The following is a 24,803-nucleotide window of genomic DNA, read 5'->3' as shown; positions in this document are numbered from 1 at the left end:
CTCCTCCACTCTAACTAAGGAGCAAGCTTACTATACTGAAGAAAGAGTCAGGGAGCTCCATTATGATTATATAAATGGTTTAATAATCATAATGGGTGACTTACACAGGGGCTTTCTGGGGTGGCTGCCAGACAATTCACTGAATCTCCAATTGATTCTCACCTTGCAATTTGGAGCAGTGGATAGACTATTCAATGGATTCCTGCAAAGATCCCCAAAATGTACCATGGTATTTACAGAAATCAAACAAAGGGAGGAAGAACTGCAAAACATCATGACATATGTCATTGTGGTTAGCATTATGCTTAACAAGCAATTTTAATTTGGGGACTGGCTCCCAGGACTCTGGGGTCACATCAGCGCTATCAGATGAGTGCTTGGATATCTAAGATAACATACTGAACACAGTGAAGACTGTGTCTGGTCACAGTGTCCTTGTTTAGTCTTACTATAGTTTATACTGATTATCATACCCTTGTAATAGCTTTCAACTCAATAGGTACCTTAAAGGCCGTGTGCTGGTCAGTTTGAGTAAGTTCCCAGACACACGCAAAGTTATTTGCCAGGCACAGTGTCCTTGTAATAGCTTTCATTCCCGCTTAGAATGATTTTCACCTCAATAATATGGCTTCTATCAATCAGGATCCCAGTCAGATAACTTCTGAAGTTCATTCTAGCTCTAACTTTGTGATCCTTACTTGTGAAGCAGAGGCAATAAGAACTACCTTCCCTATTTCTCAGACTTCTGGTGAGGAAAAAGCTGTATAATGCTCTGTATAAAAAGGAGATAACTGATGAGAGCAGCACCAGATGCATTGATGAAAGTATCATTGTCCAAAAAGGACTTTTGCAAGGAGATGCAATTATTTTGAAAATGACTTGTGACAACTCTTGGAGCCATTATCCTAGCTCCTAGACCTATTGAGAATAAAACCACTTTTATCTTGATTCTCTGGGACAGGTCTCTCTCAGGGGAGAGCTTCTCTGAAGGTTCAAGGAGTTTACCCCATGGCTTACCCCAAAATCAGAGAGACAGTTTCAAGGTTCCCTACATCAATAGTATGAGACCAGCATGGTGTGCCCTTATCAGATAAGCTGCTGTGCTCTATGAGCAAAGCAGAATTGAAGTAGCTCAGGAAAAACACAAAATGCACAAAGTTAGAAAAGCCACCCCAAATGTTCATAGGGACTATTTGTGTCCGACTTATGGCAGAACATTCCGAACTCCTGCCTTTCTCTTACAACTATCAGTAACAGTATGAGGATGTGGTTAAAACCAATACTGAGTACTTTGTATGCCTTCCACCATAGCATATTCTGTAAAAGAATGAAATGATCCCACAATGTGGCTGGGACAGGAAGGCATCTCCGAATTATATTCCTTCCCTGTCTGGGTCAGGAAAGTCACAGCTGACAAGAGATAAAAAACAATGAATAAAAATTAACTTTCATATATTTTAAGCATATTGTAGTTATTTGGAATGGGACTTTCCTTTCTATTATTTCCTCTTGGATTTTATTTGCTATATAGAAATGCTATTGATTTTTGTGGGGATTTTTTACTATGATGATAGTACTGAGTCAACTGTCTAGTTTTTTTTTTTTTTTTTTTTTTGCAGATTCTTTAGAATTTTCAAGCAAATCTTATTTCATCCTCAAATCTAATTTGTCTCTTTTTTGCCTTTTTATATCTTAACATGTCTATTATTATCATTAGAAGATATGTCCATATCTTCTTCATTTCTTTGTAAAGGCAGGGGACTATGGCTATAGAATGTTGCCTAGAGTGTCAAACTGGGTTGATGTGTTGCTTTATTTAGCTGAACTACTTTTTCATTCCTCTCTTTCTTTATTCTTTCTTTGAAGGATGACTCCCTGGATGAAAGAGAAGAAAGAATATGATGATATTAAAAAAAATATATGAGTAAAATGACTTTTTAAAAATCAAGGACTTAAAATCATGGTTAGCATTATTTCCATGAAATAAGTCAGAATGAGGTTAAAAAATAATTTTAATTTGGTGATGAGTTTTGACATGATTTTTCGACTCTTTGCAGGAGTCTAGGAACAGCATGGATGTGTCAAGAAGAAGCGTAAATTCTCTCAGGGTAAGATATTTGTTCCAACTCCCAGAGCAAGGTTCCAGGATATATGATTTGAGATCTAACATGAATATTCTTGTATCTATAGAGGGAATCTGGGACAGGCCTGGATAGGTCATCAGCAGATCTGACAAACAGAAGCAGAATTTCTCTTAGGGTAAGCCTACCTCTCACTTCTTAAAAGAGGGGCTGGAGGACACTAGGCAGTATAATAGATAGAATGACTATCTAGGAATCAGGAAGCCCTGAGTTCAGATCTGACCTCAGATACTTAGTAGCTGTGTGATCCTGAACAAGTCTCTGTTTGCCTTGGTTTCCTCATTTGTAAAATGGGGATAATAATAACAAACACCTAACCTTGAAAGGTTTGTTTGTGAAGATCAAATGAAACAATGATTCTAAAGTGCTTAGCACAAGACCTGTACATAGTAAGTGCTACATAAATGTTAGTATTATTCATAATTATTATTTTTATAAGAGATCAGTGTATCTAAAGAGAGCTCATAAATTTCTGCAGGGCTTGGGAAAAGCCCACAAGCTCAAAGAGAATGCTGTTTTCCAGCATTATATTCTAAAAAATTAAGTATTCATGTCCAAGAGGTTAGCTCTTTTTTAAATTATATTTTTATTCTGAAGTTAACAAATACCAAATAAAATGAACATTTCAATTTCCATTTGTGCATATGTGTATGTATACACACACACACACACACACACACATATAATAAGATGATTGCACATGAAGCTACAGGACTAAGAGCAATGAGTAGAAGTTACAAAAATGAAAATCTTGGTATGCTGTAGAGAGAAACTTACTATTTATCAAAGCTATCCCAAAATACAATGAATTTCTTTGGGATTTAGGAAAGCAAGAAAGGAGAGAAGAAAAGAAGGGAGGAAAAGAGGAAGGAGAGAAGGAAGGGAAGGAAGAAGGGAGGGAAGGAGGAACTAAGGAAAGAAGGAAGGGAAGGAGATAGAGGAGAACAGAGGAAGGAAGAAAAAAGAAGGAATGAAGGAAAGAAGGGTGGAAGAAAAAAGGAGTATAGGGGTAAGGAAGGAGGAAGGAAGGGAAAGAAGAAAGAAGAAAAGAAGGGAAGGAATGAATGAAAGAAGGAAGGAAGAAAGGAAGCAAGGAAGCAAAGAAGGAAGGAAGAAATGGTTTTTAAGGATACTGTGTATTAGGCCCTGCTATTATAATCTCCATTTTGCAGTTCAAGAAATGGAGGCAGATGGAGATTAAGTGATTTTTACAGAGTCATAACAGCTATTGTCTGAAGTTGGATTTGAACTCAGATCTTCCTGCTTTCCGTGCTCTACACACTGGGCAAATAAATTCCCCCTTACTTGTGTTAAAACCCAAGGTTGGATAATTACTTTAAAATGTTGGCAAGGGAATCCTAGACTGGATAGCCTCTGGGGTTCCTTTCCACTTAAAGGTTTTATATGTAAACCCTCTTGCTCTGTTACAAAAAAATTAAGTGCTGGGTATTGGATTCTAATACAGAAGCTAAAGGTCACAGGTTAGTTTCTCCAGTTCAAATGTGATTTTATTTCTCCCTGCAGAGAGATCCAGGGATAGATGTTGATTGGCCAGAAGACACTCCAGACAGAAGCCACGTTTCTGCTACGGTAAGATGGTTTCCCAAAGTCACAGAGAAAGTCAGCAGGGCAGCTGCTTCTTGGGTGGGTGACAGAAGGGTTTCTTTATTACTAACAGGAATTTGGAATTTGACTGGACAGTATTACCAAAAAGAAGCAACAGTTCTCCTAGAGTAAAATACTTAACTAAAACGACAGTAGAGTTCAAAGGCAGGGTCACCTTGAAAACCCAGCTATATTCACTCTTGATTCATTCTTGATGAGATTTATGGTGTGGGGGTTGGCACCAAAGGTTGGGGTTTGGTCATGTGAAGAATTCACAGTGACTATTCTCTTAGGTAAAGGTACATTTATTTAAGGAAGAGATTACAGACAAAATGAAGGGATATAATATGCATCAGGATTGGAAAATATGAAATAGAGTTGGGAGAGCATATGAAAGACAAGTTCCTCTGGAATTCACAATTACCCAGTAGAAAGCTAGTAGAAAGGGAGCACCCCATGACAACCTTGGCTGACAGGCTAACTCCTGAAAGGGACTCAGCACCCTAAAAAAGTTAGTTAGCTGTAAGGAGGAGAAGTAGGGTTGGGAAAGATACCACGTGGCATGGGAGAAGGGGAAGAACACCACGAGGCAGAGTGCCATGGCAGAATGACCCAAAGGAAGGCAGCAATCATGGGATGGCTCATAAGTAGGTTTTATAAGGAAAATTTAACTTCAGGGACATGACTGGATTCCTGACAGGACATGACAAGGTGAGACTGCTCAAGACTTCTACAGAGGGTGGGTCTCAGGAATTTGACATAACTTGAGTTTCTGACTGGTCAACCTCCCCAGAGGGTGGGACTATGGAACTAAACTGATTTCTATCAGTGTCTTCTCCCTGCCTGCCTCGGGGATCGATTCTTTAGTTTCTCTCTGTCAAAATCACTATTCAGGACCTCATCATTCTGATCCATCATTCAGGAAAAGTGTGGTACAGGTTTGGATACAATCAATCTGTTACAGGGTCTTATGACAAAAGTAAATTACTTAAGTATGTGGGTCTGGCAGAGGAGAAGGAAGCTAAAGTAATTGGGGAGATAGTGAGTTCATTTTTGTGACATTCCAGGGCTGGAAAGATGGAAATTTTACCCTGTATTGCAGGGGGTGGGGGAGAGGAGGGGAAAAAATACTGATTTACAGTAAAAATTCATTTATTTAGATTCAATGAATTCGGAATTTGTGAATATTTTGGGAAGTGTGAAGATGACTTATATTCAGCTACTGTCCAAGCAACAAGACAGTAATAAAAAGGGGAATAATTAACACTTTCCAGACTTGTCAGAGTTAAAACAATGAACAGGAATGAACCTATTAGCCTAAGAGAATTTCTTTTACTATTTGGTTAGATCTTGAACTGGGTAAATCTTTTAAGAGATTTCCACACATATTGATTTCTGGATGAGGAAATACAAAAGGAGAAAAACCTTTGTTCCTTAATCAATAATTAGTTATTAAATACCAGAGGGAAATATTTATTTTTCACATGCCTCTGTTCAGAAGGTCAGGAAGGTGGGGGAACCCTTTACACAAAGTCAGAGGTTGGGTATGTCAAAGGAAATTCCCATGAATCTTAGGAAGCTCCTAGAGTAGCAGATTCATTCAAGCACACATTCACCATCAGAAACAGTCTGGACAGGGGAAGAGGAGGTGTCCTGGGTGGCAAGAAGTGACACCAAAGTTTTATCCATGATTGAAGAGGACTATATGGAGGACAGAATGGGGACCAGGCCATCTACTTTCTTTGCCCAACCTTTAGAACAGGCAATTGGAAATAGTGGAGAAGGTACCTAAGGCATACAAAGTCCCAGGCCCTAATATGCTAATTTGGCTGTTCTTAGGTGGCAAGGAAAAGATTCCAATAGAAACGGGGCTATATCTGTTTTGAGTCCATACAGGATGCCCCAGATTAGGCAGACCAAGGGCCACTATAATCCTCCACTTGCTAAGAACATACTTGCCTCCATGTTACAGTAGGAATATAAAAATTATTAAAAGTTCATTTCCTTCAAAGAATCCTATAATTTCTTTAAGGGGGATCGGGGATGGATTAGGACTTTAGAGTAATTCATTCAAATTAAAATTATTGCATCATTTTTGTGTTGGTTATTCCTGCCTTTACAATACAATATATTTATCTGCTCTACATCTTCTCAGTGATTTCTAGTTGTAGAACTTGTATTTACTGAAGAGGAGTACAAAAGAGAGATGATAGTTCCTATAAATTTAGAGTTTAAGTAGAAAAGACCAACTCAACTAGTTAATTAACATCTCTTTAGCAGCAACTAGATGCCAAACACTGTGCTAAATCATGAAAGAAAGACTAAAAATTGTCCCTGCCTTGAAGGAGATCCCCACATAGGGAAGAAAATCTGCAAACAACTCTATACAAATTAAGATATATCCAGTGGTTTTCAAAGTACGATCTAGAAAATCCTGGGGATCTCTGAAACCCTTTTAGAGGGTCTACAAATTCAAAAATAGTTTTTATTTCCAATATGGTAAATGTCTATAAATATAACCCAGATAAACAAAAACGCTTTGGAGAGATCCTCAATAATTTTTAATAGGATAAAGATACTGAAAACAAAAGTTTGAGAACCACTGCTATATACCAGATAAAGAATAAATACTGCTGACCTGATGAGATTAGATTGAGGGAACCAAAATGAGATTAGGGTTTCTGGTGGTCAGGAAGTTAAATGATGAGGTTACTGGCAGGTTTGGAGTTCAGGCAACCAAATGAAGAGGTTTGGCTCCCCTAATTAATTCCCCTAGGATTCAGCCAGAGCAGGGAGTTGTGGGAACTCCTTCTGGTGGCACAGAGGTCCTTTGTAAAGGAACTTACGAACCCGAAAAGCTAAACTGATAAAAAAAGAAGTTTACTATTGGCATTGGGAAGTCATCCTTTGCTATGCATGAATAGAAAGGCTGAATTTCTTAGTGATTAGGTCCTGACAGGGAATAAAGTTTCTAGTAGAGAAATCCCTACAGAGCGGTATAAAGTCTCATTAGGGAAATAGGTGAGAAAGAGAATATTCCAGCTAATATGCCATATATTAGGTCCTCTGCAAGGAGTGAGTTCCAAGTTGGTTCTTTTTATCTACAAGCTGGGTTTCAGCTTAAACTGGAATTGAATAGAAAATATTCTAATTGAATGGGTGTTTCTCCAATTCAATGAGGTTAGAATCTCCAATTCCAGCCTCACTAGCCCCACTTAGATAACAGAATGAAGCTGTTTGTCTTCGGTGGAGTCTTTACAGAGGCAGGATTCAAGGAGAATTTGTCCTTCAAGGAGTTTTAGAGTTTTAGGGCTCCTTTCTTCCAAATTCCAATCAGACTTCCCTGAGCCCCATCCTCCTCACTCCCACTCCCACAGCAAATTTGAAAATCCATGTAAAATTATTTTGGCCCTCTATTCTTACCAGAGAAGAAATCTGAATTATTATGGGATTAAAAGATAAAATATGTTGATATTATTCAATATGGATATCTTATACATTTCTAAGTTTCTGTTTTCTTTGTCATCTGCTGACTTTCAAGTTTTGTCTGTGACTTGCAAAACTCTCTCAAATTCCTATTTAATTTGTTATACCAACCCTCCATATATTGAAACTGTGGGGCTCAATGTGGAAGTGGAATACTACTGCCTTGACCACCATCTCCCCTCAGAACCTAAGAGCTTTGAGATTAGCAATTTCTCATTGGCCATTAGATTTGTTTTCAGCCCAGACTCCACAGCCATCTTTGAGGGTTGAAATCATTGTGGAGAAAGGGCTCAGTTTTCCTATCATCACTGGCAACAGCTTCTGACCAGCTGCTACCAATAGGCAAAAAAGAACAAGAACCCTAAGGATAGCCCTTTCCTCCCAAACCAACTTTACAGGTGTCATTCTGGGAAAGAACTCCTTTGGCCAGCTATCCCCACCAACTATCAACCAACCCCAACTCACAGAATAAGCAAGTTAGATTGGCTAAAGCTCCAAGGTACCAAGAGGAAAAGATAAGAGGCAGTTATGTGTCAATTAGGTCAAACCATTATTACCATCACCCTCTCCCTCTTGGCCCTAATGAAGTCAGCTTGGGATTTTGAACTCAAAGGCTTTTGAAATAGTAATTTTTACAGCTCAGTGTTGGAGCATTAATTGTAACATCAATTTTTTCCTTCCCACACTACCATCTTTCTAGACCTTGCCTTTAATTTGATTGCTGTCAATTAGATTTTCTCAGTGTCAGATTGTAATTTGAGGTTCATTTAGCCCCACTAGGGCTCTGTCAGATATCTGAAAAATGGTAAAAGTAATATTTATACTAAATAATTATATATAGTTTCTATAGTATCGTTTATACTAACTAAAAGCTATTATATACATATGAGCTATTACTTTTAAGGCTGCTGAATTTTCTTTTCAGTGTAATAGGAACTAATGAATTAAGACATTTGTGATAATATTTTCTTCTTACTGTGTTTTTCCTGATTTTGGAGGGGTGGAGGGTGAGGGTTTGGGCAGTGGGGCCCCAAATCTGATAATCTTGTGACATCTTGTTTTTTATTCACTTTTCAGAATCAGAATTCTGTGTTTATGGAAGAAAATTACTTCAACCATGGTGAGTAACTGAATTATCAGTCTGTCACAAACAAGGGACTAATAGATACTTCCAAGGTCAAGTTATACATTGGATATGACTCGAAGGTCACTTGCACAAGGGAAAGTCACATGGCCTTGCTAGGTTTCAGTTTCCCAAGGAGAGGGTTAGACTAGATGATTTCTGAAGTCCCTTAGCGAAATAAGATGGCACAGTGGGTAGAGTCCCAGGCCTGGAGTCAGGAAGAGTCATCTTCATGAATCCAAATCCAGCCTCAGATATTTACTAGCTGTGTGACTCTTGGCAAGTCACTAAACTCTGCCTAATTTCCTCATTTGTAAAAATGAGCTAGAGAAGGAAATGGCAAATCTCTCCATTTTCTCTGCCAAGAAAACCCAAAATACCTTCATCAGTGGATTAAATCCACAAAGGCAAATAGCTCCTGATTAGGAATTTGACAAAGGTGGGTTAGCACTGAGAAGAAAATATCTTTATCATAAGGAAGTAGCAAATAAAGAAATTTTTTCTACTAATGGAGGTCACTACCTTCTCTGCAATTTATAGTATTAGAGAGTTGTCTAAGCAGGGTTTCTGAAATTTTTTCCACTTGCAAATCCTTTTTTCCTGAGAAATTTTTACACAATCCTAGGTATATAGGTATATTAAATTGGTATACAAATCAATTATCTACTGGTAATAAATCAAAATTTCATGATCCCCAAATTCAGTTACAAAACCCTGTAGGGATTACAATCCACAGTTTAAAAAGTTTTGATCTAACTTACTTGCTGTGTGACCTTAAGCAAGTTACTCTATTTACTTCTCTGAGTCTGTTACTTCATCTTATAAAATGGAAGGGGAGGGAGAGAAAGAGAGGGAATTCCTATTACTACCTATCTCACAACATTATGAAACAAAGGCTGCCTAACCTATAAAGTACTAAGTACTTTTTGTAATATTTGTAATAATAAAAATAATAATAATCAACAGAAAGAGAAGTTTTATGAATTCAAGGTAACTGGCAATTCTAGAAGTAAATTTCTTTCAGTTAATACTGGAAACTAGATATTCCTGACTTCAAAACTAGCTCTCTATCTGTTATGTGGGGTCACCTCAACAACAACCAAAAAACCAATATATACAACTGGTTGTTGTTGTTTGTCCTTCATTCTTAAAGAGGACCATGAGTCAGAGAGAAGATGCCATATCATGAAAGTGAATTGGATTTAAGTGGGAGAAGGCTGTACAGAGTCACCAGCCTCTCTTTTTGGGTCAAGTGGCAAGATACAGATCTGGACCACGGGAAATGGTCCCCATATATCTAGTAGTCCTGAAATATATCAAATTCATAAGTGGAAGAAAAGGGCATCTTTAATTGAGATAATAAAGGTTGCCAACATGTGATCATGGGTATCTGAGTGAAGGTATCAAAAATGTAATATGAAATAAAAATAAGAAATGGATTTGGAAGACCATAATTGTAAAAAAAAATTATAAAAATTAGAATAGAGATGTGGTTCATGGCATAAAGAAATTATTTCAGAGATATCTATCACAGGTAAAGGAGATTTACTATTTTATTATGTCAATAGCACACAGGCTCAAATAAAAATGACTAAGCAGGCCAGAATCACAATGAGCAACTTGCTTTAGGGGGACAGGACTTTTAAATTCTCTGGGCAGCAGAGGCAAGATATAGAGAGTAAAGGGAGGAACCTGGGAGGAATTGGAAAGAGGTCTGGGGGGGGGGGATCAAGGAAGAGCCAAGAGTAGCTAACCAGATCCCAGAATTGTTTACAGATATGCTAATCAAGACAGTCTCAAAGAGGATGATCAGATTGAGTTTCAGCCTCAAATCTTTGAGACAATAGAGGCTGAATGAGCTGAGTAAGAGTTTCAGCCTCATGTCATTGAGACAATGGAGGCTGAATGAGCTGATTAAAAGTTTCAGTTTCATGTCATTGAGACAATGGAGGGCTGAATAAGGTGTTTAAAAGCTTCAGCCTTACATCATTAAGACCATGGAGGCTGAAGAACGCCGTGATGTGGTGGGAGAGCAATACCTGATTCAAAATAAATGTGACAAATTCACGATGGCCATTCTTTTTGGCAAAGAGTAAATTTGTTTAAGGGAGAGGGTTACAGACAAAATAAAAGAATACAAAGGATACCAGGAATGGTAAATATGAAATATGTTGGGAAAATATATAGTTAAAAAAGGAAAAAAACAAGATCCCCCCAAGGGAACTCACAATTATCCAGGAGAAAGGATATACTACAAGAGGTGGGAGGAAGCCATTGTCTGACAGGTTAGACTGACTAGTTAGCTAGAGTAAGGAGAATGATGCCATTAGAAGTGATGCAATATAATTTTGTGGTCCCCTAATTTTAGGGGGGGGGGCTTCTGTTCTAACAATAAGTCAATAATCCTAAATCTTCTGGCTTTAGACTTCCCAGATTCTGAATCTAAGAACATCTGTCTGATTCTGAATAGACCACTCCTCAATTCATTGCTGACTGTCAGATAGCTTCTGATCTCAGGATAATCCCACAACTCCGGAGACAATAGTGATAATCTTTTAAGTGATTACCAAATTCCAGAGATCACTCCTGAGCCATAGAATTAGTATGTCAATCACAGAAAGCTGGATAAATATGTCTCCTTGCTTCTGTTTCTTTACTGAATTCTCTTAGAATCAGCCCACTTTGTAGTAACATTACAACTACAATAAAACTTTGCTCCTTGGCTAAGGAGATGGGTTCAAACCTGTAAATTCTTTTGAGACACCTTGTGACGCACCAGTATATATCCCCAAAGTTTTGGGGTCTCTTTTCCCAACCTCAACAGAAGAAAAACACTATGAGGAAGAGAAAGAGAGTGGGCTTAGTCCTGAGGAGAACTTAGCAAAGATTTTCATCATAAGCAGATGTTTTATAGGGAAAATTTACCGTTGGGGGTTTTCCTCAGTGAGACCAGCGAAGTAAAGGCTTCAGGAATTTAGATGGATAAGGAGCCCAACTAAAGTATGCTAATCAATTATCTCAAAAGTTTGAGGTTAGGGGATGGACAATGGAGGTTGCTAAAGAATTCCTTCCCAGATAGCATGGGAGTTATCTATAATAGAATTATCTGATAATAACTTCTTCCTGACAGGGGAAAGGAATAAGTCATATCACATGGATGTACAACCAAAAAAAAAACAGTTTCAGGATGAAAAAAAGAGAGGGTTCATATGGGGAGGAGGCCTGGTTATGAAGCATTCAGCAATCCTGAGCAAGAAAACAAACCTCATTCTAGGGTATTTTACCCTTACTGATCTAAGTCACCAAAAATTTTAAAGGGGCAAGGCCATTGGCTTCTCTTTACAAATCTATAGATCCCTAGTGTGGAGCCTAACTGAGAATAAGTACCTCAGGAGTAGGAGTGCAATTGTTAAGAACTCTGGACCAACTTGTGAGCTAGACCAAGGCTTGCTAAAACACTCCATCCAATCATATTCTCCCAAATCTATTTCATATTTTTACTGCACATTACCTCTTCTGGTACTTTTATTATCAGTTACAATGACATTCTTAGGATTGTTCAAAAGGAGGGGCTTTCTTATGGTCAGCATGGCCTTTTGACAGAAAAGTGATTATTATATTCCTGTCATGTGCATACAAACAAATGTTGATAAAAGCACTTTTTGAGATAGGGGAAAAAAAATTTCATCATTTGGGAATTGGCTGAACAAATTATGCTTATAAATGTAATGGAGTTTATTTTACCACAAGAAATAAAAATGAACAATTTGGAGAAACAGAAAGATTAATATAAGGTGATGCTGAGTGAAAAAAGAAAACACTAAGATGATTACAGAAGCATAAACAATAGCACTAAAAAACAGTTGAACTTTAATCAATTGGAATGAACAAATTTGGTCCTGGATAATGAAAGACAGCATATTTCCACTCACTCTAGCAATGGATCATTTCTGGCAACAACCACTAGAAATGGAATCCCATCACCATGTCAGACATGTCCTAGCATTTGTTGGCTTTCCTTAAGTGTTTTTCTTTATTATCAGGGAAAGATTCAAATAGTGAGGAAGAAGAGGGAGACAATTTTGGAAAAACAAGTGTGGTACAAAAGCACAAGGTAGTAGTAAAACTTTGAAAAAGAAAAAAAAAAGTAATGATATTTTTGTTAAACCCAGATTCAAGAGAACACACTGCAATAACAGATGAAGATCCTTCTGAAGCCCTAAGACTTGCCATGATGGCTAGACGACAGTCAGAAATGGAGAGATGAGGGAAGTATAAAAATGTTTACAATTCACACCTTCAGCTTCCCACCAGAAGAAGGATATTAAACATTTACTGGAAGTATACATTTTGGAAAATTGGGACTGTCAGGATTGCAAATACCAAAGTATTGGAAAGTTCTATGCAATTTCTTTTGACTCTGTCCACTTTGAATTGAGCCAAAGCATGTTTTAGTTGTCTAATAAAGGTTATTGTCATGTTTAAACTTACACTTTGGAGCGAGAAATGATAAAAAAAGAAACTTGAAAATTATTATCTGGAAACTGTCAACCTGAATTTAAATGAAAAAAAGTCAATATAACAAAATGGAAATTTTTAATTGGGGCAAGTGAGTTGAAACTCAAGGTACTACATAGCTAATGCTGGGGTAGCCCAGAAGAAGGACTGGGAACAGGATTAAATAGGGTACTGATGTGGCTGATGTAACACTGAATGATGTGCTTTAGAAAAAGCACCAAATGTTGGAGTTTGTTTATGTAAAGAATTCATCTTTGGTAAAAGGTAAGTTTATTTAGAATATCAGGAATGGTAAATATGAAATAAAGGGAGGAAAGCATATAGTTAGCAAGAAAGGAATCTTAATAATTAATGATGGAAAGGGCAAGTTCCCTAGTGGAAGCCATAATTAGCCAAGAGAAAGGAAATATCCCAAGAGGTTGGGGCATGCCCTTAGGTGGCAGGCTGAATCCTAAAAAGGGATTTAGCACCCTAAAAGAGCTAGTTATAATGAGGAGACGCCATAAGGCATGGTGGGGGGAATCAGAGAGACTCCCCAAAGCAGAATGCCACAGTGGACTGATCCAAGAGGTTCAGCAAAGCCATGAACGAATTTTTAGGGGAAATTTAACCTCGAACAAGACTGGGCTTTCTGACAGGCCATAGCTGGACTGCCCATAACCTCCACAGAAAGTGGGCCTCAGGCCTTTGCCATAACCTGGATTTCTGACTGGGACAACCTCCACAGGGGGTGGGACTGTGAAGCTAAATTGATCTCTGAGAGAGCAGATGTTCCCTGCCTGCTCCAGGGAACAATTCCATCAATGTTCCACTTTCTCTCTGCCAACTGCACCCAAACATCCAGAGCCTCATCAGTACTAAGGCAGAGAGAATGACTGGGCTGCAGGTGGGATGGGTTAGCTATCTCAAGGTTTCATTGGATGAGTTGTACTATATAACAAACAAAAGTCCCTAAAGAAACTTGGGAAATCTAGGAAGAGGAGAGTTTGGGAGAACAGTCAGAGGCTTGAGTGATGTCTTGTCAGCCCCAGACAATTTACTGGCCAATGTACTGAATAATAGCTCTGGTGCAGTCAGTTCTCAATCAGATGTCTTTGTCAGAACTCCAGCTGTCAGTTATTGGTCCTTAGAAGAACCAACTCTTCTTCCTTTTGGGAAATTAATTCTCTGCCCCTATTCCCACTCCTAACACACACACACAAACATACAATCAAATCTCCTGTGGCCTAGCCACTGGGGAGACTACAGAAAAAAGTCTGGGTCTTCATGGAATTTATATTCTAAAAGAGGAAAGAACACAGCGTATCTATAGACAATATGTAACAGATACAAGGAAGCTTGTGGGAGAAGACATCAGCTTCTGGAAAAGTAGGAAGGAATCTGAAGAAGCTCTACAGAAGACACACCAGTCTCACTTGGAAGTGGACTCACCCTTCCCTCAGAGGGAAAATTATTTCTTTCCAAGGTGCTCAGAAAGAAATGCAATACCTTCTCCATGCCCATTTAATTAAGATGAAGTCCAAACAATTCAAGGATATTACAAAGGTCAGCAAATTGGAAAGATGGCTCAGATTTACAGAAAATGTTATCTATATTGATTATATACAATTGTTCAAGTGGCATTCATTTCAAAAAGGTGGTTTATGGTATAAGGCTATTATTTTTATTACCAGAGAAGGATTCAAATAGTGAGGAAGAAGAGGAAAACAGGTTTGGAAAAACAAGTGGAACAACACATACATATATGGCAATATAAAAACAGCAAAGATTGTAAAATCTTTTTTTTTTTTTTGGTAAAAAGAAAGCTAAATCTATCATCATCATCATAACTACCACTTATTTGGAACCTACTATGTGTCAGTGTGATAGATGATTAATCGGACCTGCATTTTATTCCAATCAGTATTAATCAGTTTTATATGATTCCACAAGGGTGGTGATTATAAGTTCTTTTATGTTAGGCTCCACAGATTGTAAATTTACTTAATCATAAGAAACAGGGTTTCTTAAACTTCTTCTATTCGTGACCTCTTTTTGCCCAAGAAAATTTCCCACAACTCTGGGTATATAGGTATAGAAATCAAACATTTACTGATTATAAATCATTTTATAATATTTTATTTTAAAATAATTCTTTGGTAAACATATAATTTTACCATTTATTGAAAATGAGAGCAAATATGCATACTAATGAAGATATGCTTGTAATCTTGGCAGACTATTTGATATCTGTGGTGATTTTCTTTTTTTAAAATAACATAAAGGTTCTCTCTAGGAGAAGGTTTTTCAGGGAGGTTTTCTGGAGGCAGCCTTAGTTTCAGCTGAAAGTAATAATCACCTCAAAACGCAGCCAGGTGATAAAATGCAAATGTTTATTTTCTCCTTCCAAAATAGCCAGGTTAATTTTTTTTAGAGGCCTCTCTCTCTCCTTGGTTCTAAGAGCTCTTGCAGCTTGTCCTTTGCCTCTGCTTTCTTCTGCCTCTGGCCAGCACAAAGATGGAATGGATCTCTTGTCTCCTTCACTTGGGGCTCGGCTGGCTTTCTGGAGACCAGCTTGGTCTCAATGGGGGAAGTGCAGGAGCTCAGCTACCACAGTAGTGTGAGATAAAGATGAATCTGGTTGCGGCTCTGAGAGAGGGCTTCTCCTCAACTGAACTGATGCTCCCTTCTCCATGTAATTCAGCTGAACTCTCCGAGAGCCTCTGTCTGTTTCTTATATATGAGAGAGTGGGATTGTGGGATATCTCCCAGCATGCTCTCTGGCCCTAAGAGCTTCAAGGGAAGTGTGAATTTGGATATGTCATACTAAACCCTGAAATCTCCCAAACATGTGAACTCCAATAAGTAAAGGTGTGAACAGAAGCATTGTATCAATTAGTTCTACTTAGTACCTTGTTTCAGGTTCTGTCCCAAAACATCTCCTTGTAAGATCAGATCAATGATACTGAACCATGCTAAATTAGATAATTATTGTCTCTATCAACTCTAATGACTTAACAATTTGTAAAGATTCCAACAGATATCTTTTACTGTTGCTAAATATTTTGTGACACCTTCCCCCCCCCCCATTTAATTACCTATGCTCATAGTTGTAGAAACTTTGAAATAGGATTCTTCCACTCTTGTTTTTCATTATTATGGTGACCAAGTTCTGCATGTAGTAAAGGACTCAACTGCATGAAAAGTCCCCCAGCTACTTTTGTTGCCCCTTCATCCCTTGACATTTCACTAATGCCCCAAATAAAGAGATGAGTAAACACTTCATCAAGAAGTAGCCCTGGCTTAATGTTTACTTTTCTATCCAGGTTGTTGGGGTTCAAAGGAGACCCCCCAAAAGGTTGGAGTTCCATATTGGTGTTCTGAGATGTCTCAAAATAATTTTCAGACTTGGCCCATCTCCAAGCCAAAGGGCAAAGTTTATTATAATTGTAACTCCAACTGAAGCAGGCTACATTCCAAAGAAATTTAACAAAGAAATAGAAACAAGAAGGTAATTTTATGGTTTAGAGGTACAATTGAGGAATGTTACAGGTGGGGTTGCACCCATTATTTAATTCTGTGGCTTCTTAAAGAATATTGAATACAGGTGGAACAGCTGCCATCATTGAATTCTATGGCTTACTGACAAATAGATTGTTCTCTGATAGCCAGCATGGTTTTGTGGCACTCCCCAAGGCGGGAAAGCCTTAGGGTTTCTCAGAAATAGCTACATTCTCCCTAAGAGCTACACCTCATCAAGACCATGGGTATATTCATCAGGACCTCCTGAAAGGTACACTTTGGCAAGTATACATTGACACTGAACAGTTTGGCCAGCCCACCAAAGTTGTGGACTCTTATCAACCATAATCACATCCAAAAAGGAAGTTAGTTCTCTCAGTCTTGCTCACATGTGAAAGACAATAAAATAGGAACACAGTTTTCCCAGATTGTTGGAATCCTTACAAAGTGCTAATTTAGCATGGGATTTAGCAAATCCTCTAGCTCACTAATGTATTTAAGTACTCATTGGAGTTCACAAGTATGGAAGATTTCACAGGTTACTATGAGATATAGGAATTCACACCTCCCTTAATCCCTGCCTCCAGAAGGAGGAGTCAACCTTTGGGAGCTCATATCTAAAGAGGCTCTTAGTTTCAGGGAAAGAGTTACTTTGGAATATTCCCAGGGGTGGGAGAGGAGCACTCTGGGAGGAAGCCCACAAGCCCTCTCTCCGAGGCAAGAGAGATTCATTTCATCAGGTTTGCTGGCTGGAGGTTGAAGAAAGCAGAGGCAGAAGCAAAGGACAAAGCTGCAAGAGCTCTTGGAACCAAGCAGAGAGATAGGCCTCTAAGAAAACTAGCTGGGCTATATTAGAGACAATAAAAGATCAGAACTTTTAGCACCTGGCTGCATTTGGGTGATTATTACTTTTAACTGAAACTAAAGCTGCCTCCAGAAAACCTCCCCAAGAAACCTGCTCCCAGAGAGAACCATTCTTATATTTTAAAGAAGAAAAACACCACACCAGACTGTCTTGTTAGCATCTTTAAAAAGTCTTCAGCCGTCATTAAACTTTTTTTCACTCCCTGGACCCCTCCTTTTCCCCCTTCTCTCTCTGAATCTCTATTAAAAGTTGTCTCCCTCAAAAATACTTTGAAAAATCATCACACTGCCTAGCTGTGTGACCTTGAACAAGTCACTTAACCCCAATTGTCTCAGCAAAAAAAAAAAAAAAAAAAGAAAAATCATCTTCGGATTTTGTCCATGATTTTTGCTCACGAATAAAAGTTTTGGCAAAAAACAACAACAAATACCATTGTCATTTCATCACATGCACTTTACAAACCAGGAACTGCCCTCTCAATCCTCATCATAAAATACAGATACTTGTGAAATATCAGTTTCAGGACTAAGAAGTGAACTTTCGTAATGAAGAAATTTCTAGGGCATGTGGAGAAATTCAGAGGACTATAGCCTGGTGGAAAATGAGGATTGGGAATAAGACCAGAAAATACTTTTGTAGTTTTTTTATCATAAATGTCTTGTGTACAATCCCCTGCACATAGGAGCTTTGTTGTTGTTTATCCTTCTTTCTCAGAGGACCATAACATCAGGTGTCATGCCACAGTTTCCTTTGATTGTTCTACCTCAATTTCCCTTAATTGTTCTGCCTCAGTCTCCCTGTTTGCAAATCACCCTCTCCACCTCCCTCCCCCCCAATTAGGACTGATATGATTTAGGGCTGGCCACGCTAAGATTATAAACTAAATGTTTAATCCAGATAAGGAAAAAGACCATCCATTTTAGACATCATGACTCCAGACCTTCCCAACTTATCAGAATGACTAGTGTTTACTCTGTCCATACTCTCCCCACCCCCCTCTTTTGTCATTGTTCTTCTTTATCACTAAAATCCTATAAAGAATCTCAGGAATCTCACATTCGATACTGGATACTTGGCCATGAGAGTCCAATCCAGTCATTTAATTAAGCTCTCCAATAAATAAATATTATGACTCTCTAATCTCTATCTTGCCTCAGTTTCTCCAACATTACACAGGGAGGTGATGCCATGACACAAAAGTGAATTGGATTTAAATGAGGGAGAGCTGTGCAAGGTCGCTTGCCTCACTTTTCCCTCCAGATAAAAATCAGGATGACTAGAGATGGCCCCGATGGCTTTTGTAAACTAAGGTCTTCAACAAGTCTCAGTTTGACTGATGATGCAAAAAAAAAAAAGACTTCTTTTGCCTACTCAAAAAATCCCGCAAACCAGAAATTTATAAATAAACAAATCTGAGAGGGGAGGACCCTCAGGGTTTCTGGCCAAAACAGAATGTTATTTGCATTCACTCTTGAGTAAATCCAGATCCAGACAATGAGCAGTGGGGGCTTAGCCTGGGACCTTTTGTTGTCCAGTCTATGAAAGTCAGAACCATGAAAGCTAAAATGGAGTTGTATTGACTTGTCCTTTTTATTGCCGTCCTTTCCCTCCAAACCCAGAACAATAAAAGCTAATTTCAACAATTAAGGATTCATTACTAAGAAGTAACCAGATTGTGGCCTGGGTTCAAGTTCTGTCCCTAATGTACATTAGTTGTGCCCCCAAGCAAACTTACTAAAACCAAAAGTTTCAGATAAATCACAGTTCTATATATAGAAGGGTATTTGAGGATAAAGGTAAAAAAATTTGGACTTTCTCAGGCTTTGTCATTCTCAAATCTGAAATCTGTTGTAATTCTTATTTAAATCCCATTTGCAGATGTGGTCATTATGAATGTACAGTAATCTTTCCTAATAAGTTGATATCCCAATCTTTGATTTCAATAAAACCATTGACTTAACAGAACTATGGATAAGACAAAGAGAAGGATTTTTAAAAGTTTCAAAACGAACAAAACAAACACAAATGATTTTCTTAAGCTTTCTTGCTCATAGGTGATTGGAACTCCTAACTTTAATCAGTAATTTTAATCCATCCATCATGTTTCCATTGTTACATAGAAATAAATCTACTTCTGAGTGTCTTGATTAGTATTTTTTTTTTAATTTTTATTTAATAATTACTTTATATTGACAGAATCCATGCCAGGGTAATTTTTTTTACAACATTATCCCTTGCACTCGTTTCTGTTCCGATTTTCCCCCTCCCTCCCTCCACCCCCTCCCCTAGATGGCAAGCAGTCCTATATATGTTGGATATGTTGCAGTATATCCTAGATACAATATATGTTTGCAGAACCGAACAGTTCTCTTGTTGCATAGGGAGAATTGGACTCAGAAGGTATAAATTCTTTTCGGGAAGAAAAACAAAAATGCAGATAGTTCACGTTCGTTTCCCAGTGTTCTTTCTTTGGGTGTAGCTGCTTCTGTCCGTCATTTATCAATTGAAACTCAGGTCTCTTTGTCAAAGAAATTGGATTAGTATTTCTTAACACATGTCTGTGGCCTAGTAAGTTATGTGAACCCCACCTGACTTCTCCCTAACTCCTTCCTAATTACTCCTATTCCTCCCCCACCTGGCTCATACTCCTCTCCTCTGAGGCTTTAAAAGTTCTACGTACCAGCTTCTAGAGGAAATGTGGCAATATCCCTAAAGCCACTGAGCCTAGGAGGTGCCTCCTTCCACAAACAATGCTGACTATCAGGCAGCAACCTGTAGGTCAGTAAAAACAAAGTTTCTGAGATAATAATGAGGTACATACCAAACCATTCTTCAACTCCACCTCTAAGACCACTGCTCAATTCTATCTTTAAGCCATAAAATTAGCATATCAGTGACAGGAAACACCAAATCTATCTTTTTCCTATAAATTTATCTTGCTAAATCCTTTTGGAATTTTGCCTGCTTCAATTGGTGTTACCATTAGAATAAACTTTGCCCCTTGATTTGGAGGTGGGTTCAAGCTTGCGAATTCTTTTGAGACACCTTGCAATGCCAATCTGTGACCCCATCCTCTTGAGGTCTCCTTTTGAACCTCAACAGGTGCACATTTCTTAATCTTATATGATTTTGCCTTAGCATATTTGGTTAAGACTATGAGCTCTTTCATGTAATAAATGGCAAATCTTTGTCCTGTGATAAAATGTCTGTGATTACTTTATGAATCAAGTCACTTTGCTCTCCCAATTAATAACTTGATATTGTAATGCTGGAGAAACTGAGCAAGATAGAGATTAGAGAGTATTTAATAATTTATTAAATGGGAGAGATTTACTAAATGGAACCATGGTTGGTCCCAGGGCTGAAAGAGACTATCATCTCAAAGAATCCAGGCATGAATGTCAGATACCAGATTCTTTTATGGTGTAACAAGAACAATGACATAATAGGGGAGGTACCTGGATGGAGATGACCTAATGGTGAAGGAACCTAGGATGAGGATGACATAATGGAGGCAGGCATAATGAAGGGAGGTACTGGAGAGGCTCCTGATATTCTAATGATGTCTAAAATGGATAAAGACCTTTATCCCATCAAACATTAAGAGGGAATGGTTATAAACCGAGGCAGAGTAACTGAATGGGACAATTAGGAAAACTGGGTCAGGACATTAAAAGAGAACTGTGGCACAACAGTATTCTATTTTAATGTCCTGACCCAGTTTTCCTAATTGTCCCATTCAGTTACTCTGCCTCGGTTTATATATATATATATAGATGGGACTCCGGAATTTGATATAACTTGGATTTCTGACTGGATGACCTTCCCAGAGGGTGGGACTATGGAGCTAAACTGATCTCAGTGTCTTCTCTCTGCTTGCCTCAGATCTTTTAGCTTAGCTTCTCTCTGTTCGACATACCAGTCAGGACTTCATTATAACAGGTGTAACTTTTAATCTTAGTTGCCAAGGGAGTTGAGTTTAAGTTATTTGTCTATTAAGTTATTTGTTTCTGGTATCTGAGTAACAAGAAAATAAAGCCTGTTTTTTTGGTAACTACAGAATATCCAGTAAGCTTGTTATTCTAATACATATATGTGACCCTTTCAAACATCAGTTCTAGATTAGAGATTAAATAATATTATGAGACCATTTGGACTTTCCTATCTTCAGGAGACATCAGATGAGTCTATACTTCTTAAAAAGATATAAAACTGAGTGGATTTATTTGCATGTGAAAGGTCAAGGATCATGATCTTAAAGATTGTCTTCAAAACTTTTCTCTAGTCACTCATTTGCATAGAATGATAAAAAATAAACAAAAAACTTAGAGCTTTAAAAAATTGGGGAACTCTTCACTTGAGAGCTTTTTGGTGATTATTGGACAAATGGTCATTATCTTGTTATCTAATCCAGACTACAGAGATGAAGATTTAGGTTGAGTGAGGTATTTCACCAAGAGGACTCAGCCTTGAACCAAGAAGGTATTCAAGTTAATATACTGGGTTGTCTCAGACATTTAATAGCTATTATTTAAACTTTTTCTCAGTTTCCTATAAAATGGGGATAATAATAACGCCTACCCCCTAGGGTTACTTTGAGGATTAAATGAGAAAGTTGCAAGTGCTTAGCACAGTGCCTGGCTCGTAGTAAACATTCTTATTAACAGCAGCAATGAAAAGGCTAAATCAATTTTCCCACCTCTGTCTGCTTAGGCCTTAAATATAATTGGACAGATTGATGGTCCTAGGCTTAGGATTGCTCATTCTGACCTCAATTTGGATGTTCCCTCCAAACATTTCTCCACCTTATTCAGATTTTTTGGCCATGTCCTCCCATACATGAAGTACAGGAGATCCATCTAATCTGTTAGAGGGCAGTGATTTCTCCTGATATCAGGAAACCAGTGAAGTATTCTTTCTTGCAAATGCCTGTTTATCTTTTTTTTTTTTGCTGCTGAGGCAATTGGGGTTACACAGCTAGGAAGTGTTAAGTGTCCCAGATCAGATTTGAACTCAGGTCCTTCTGACTTCAGGACTGGTTCTCTATCCACTGCATCACCTAGCTGCCCCAGTCCTCCTGTTCAACTTTTTTCAATCAAGCACCACTTGGTGGACCCCACTTCTTTAGTCTTATATGTTGCAATGTGCGCACTGTCTATTGTCCTTGATATAATACTAGTTTTCTATTTTCCAAAGATTGTTGGGTCCTATGCCTCACAGCCACGTAACATTGGTATACTGTTGGTATAAAAGATGGGCCTTTGTTGGTGAAAAAGGTTTGACATAACTAAAGAAATTTGATTTCTTGAAAATACTTTAGCCTCCTCTTTTTTTTTAATCTGGCCCTAATTTGTTCATTTCTGGTCAGTAAAAAGTAAACATTAAGTGCTTACTATGTGCTGGATATTATTATACATAGATATCTATTATACATCTTTGTTATCCAGTCAGTTTTTTGTTTTCTATGTGGAATAGTTAGATGAAATGTGCGAGTAGTTCTGAATCTCTTCTAAGAGGTTTGGTAATAATGTTCTGGGAGCTTGATGCAAGCAGATGGGTTCCAGAAACAGGAATCGCCAGAGGATCTTTTCATCCATTGAGAAATTTAATTTCTATCACAGTGGCAAAGATTTTGCAGGCATTTAAGGATGAAAGTGGAAGGGCAACAAATAAAATGAAAACAATCTGCAAATATTTTTATATATTACTTTCATCATCAATGACAGTTGAACCACTCACTACACTATTCTGCCCTTATAGTACAAGATGCCCTTATAATAGATAGAAAATAGGAAAAAGTGCTGGATTAGAACGAGTGAGATTGGTGTTGGAAGAAGCTCAATTGTGAAGGCAAGGAAGAATTGATCTGAAGGGAGGGACTGGTGCCAAAGATGTGGAAACCCATCAAAAATCTTGCTTTTTCTTATACAATCCTCTGCTGAACTTCTATACTAAAGCCCTTTTTGTAGGCACAAGAAACTGGAAGTTGAGTGGATCCCTAAAAGTTGGGGAATGGCTAAATAAGTTATATGAATGTAATATTGTTCTATAAAAAATGATGAGCAGGCTGATTTCAGCAAAGCCTGAAAAGACTTTTATGAAATGATGCTAAGTGAAGTGAGTAGAACCCGGAGAACATTGTACAAAACAAGAAGATTGTGTGATTTTTCAAACATAATGGACTTGACTCTTTTCAACAATAAGGTGATTCAGGACAATTCCAAAAGACTTGTGATGGAAAGAGCCATCCTCAACCAGAAAGAGGACTTGTTTTGGACCATGCTAAGGATGGAAGCCCAGAGAGCCTGTTAAAAAGGTCAGCAGTGACTGCATCAAGGGGATGGGTTGGTTCTGCAGCCCTGCCATAGCTGCAAATCACAGCATATTAGAGAGACTAAAGGAATATTCTTGCTATCTTTATCTCACTCTTTGAAATAGAGTTAACAGGCCCAAGGAAAGACAAACATAATCCAAAGAATCAGAAATATGTCTGGAGGTCATTCTTACTGATGCAGATGTTGAGAAAAAATGAATGCTTTTCTTTAAACAATAATCATCTTGCTGTGTTTAGAAAATATACCTCTGTATAGAAATGAAATAAATTAAAAGTGGAGATAACGGGCAAAGAAGTAAGAGAATACAACTGCCTCTCACTCTCCTTGTATCACTATCGTCCTCTCACATAACAGAATCTATTCTGTTGGTCAGAATTAGATCCCAGCAGTCACTAGCAGATGGCTCCCATGACAGAAATTGAATGTGGATCAAAGCATAGTTTTCTCATTTTTTTGTTGGTACTGTTTCTTTGTTTTTTTTTCTTAAATTTTTTCTTTTGATCTTATTTTTCTTGCACTTGGACTTGTTTGCCTCCACTCTTCATCTGTAAAATGAGCTTGAGAAATAAATAGTAGACTATTTCAGTATCTTAAAAAAAAAAAAAAAAAGACGCAGTGTATCTAATGTTCAAGGACCAGACTGCCTAAGCAAATCATAAAGGGCTTATTCACTATATGGTGATTATTTTTGGTCAGTTACTTATGAAAACTATCTAGTAAAGTATCTAAAGTTGTGATCTGCTTCATTCTAGAAAGTATCCCACTGAAGAAATCCCTGATATACTGAATTAGTCCTGAAATATTTTTTCTATAAGTCTATGATCCTCAAAAGAGTTCTCAATTTAAGTGCTAAAGATGTTAAGAATTGGAGCTGACAAATATACAACATGAAGTGAAAGAGAAAATCTGAAATGGCTTAGGAGCAATAAAGTAAGCAGTAGGTAATTAGGACTGGTTTAAAGAAGTTACTCTTAGCTACAATATGTTCTTCAGTCTGGAAGAAAGCTTTGGGGAAAAAATGGTTCATTTTTTTTTTTTTTTTTGGTAGAGAGATTTACTGGGAGGTCTAACAAGCCATTATGAAGAACTCCCAAGATAATTATTCCTAAACTATTGTGGCAGTGTTATATAATTTGAAGCAGCAATGGAAGCTATATAATATGAATTCATGAAGATTTAAAAGATAGTTATTTGTTGTAGTCACTAGAGAGTACAGTTATATTTATATC

The 24,803-nt window shown here is 37.8% G+C and overlaps 1 protein-coding gene across 1 annotated transcript in view; it reads left to right on the top strand.

Moving 5' to 3' along the window:
• Window positions 1-12,845, top strand: part of TMC5 (transmembrane channel like 5) — an 84,579-nt gene extending 71,734 nt beyond the window's left edge. The window contains 5 exon segments of the mRNA XM_052001764.1: window positions 2,058-2,108; window positions 2,191-2,259; window positions 3,666-3,731; window positions 8,310-8,352; window positions 12,528-12,845. Of these exon segments, the coding sequence (XP_051857724.1) occupies window positions 2,058-2,108; window positions 2,191-2,259; window positions 3,666-3,731; window positions 8,310-8,352; window positions 12,528-12,622 (324 nt within the window). The 3' untranslated portion in view covers window positions 12,623-12,845.
• The last annotated feature ends 11,958 nt before the right edge of the window (window positions 12,846-24,803 follow it).

Source organism: Antechinus flavipes, chromosome 1 (assembly GCF_016432865.1).
Source record: "Antechinus flavipes isolate AdamAnt ecotype Samford, QLD, Australia chromosome 1, AdamAnt_v2, whole genome shotgun sequence".
Classification (NCBI taxonomy): Eukaryota; Metazoa; Chordata; class Mammalia; order Dasyuromorphia; family Dasyuridae; genus Antechinus; species Antechinus flavipes.
This window is presented reverse-complemented; position numbering and strand designations above follow the sequence as displayed.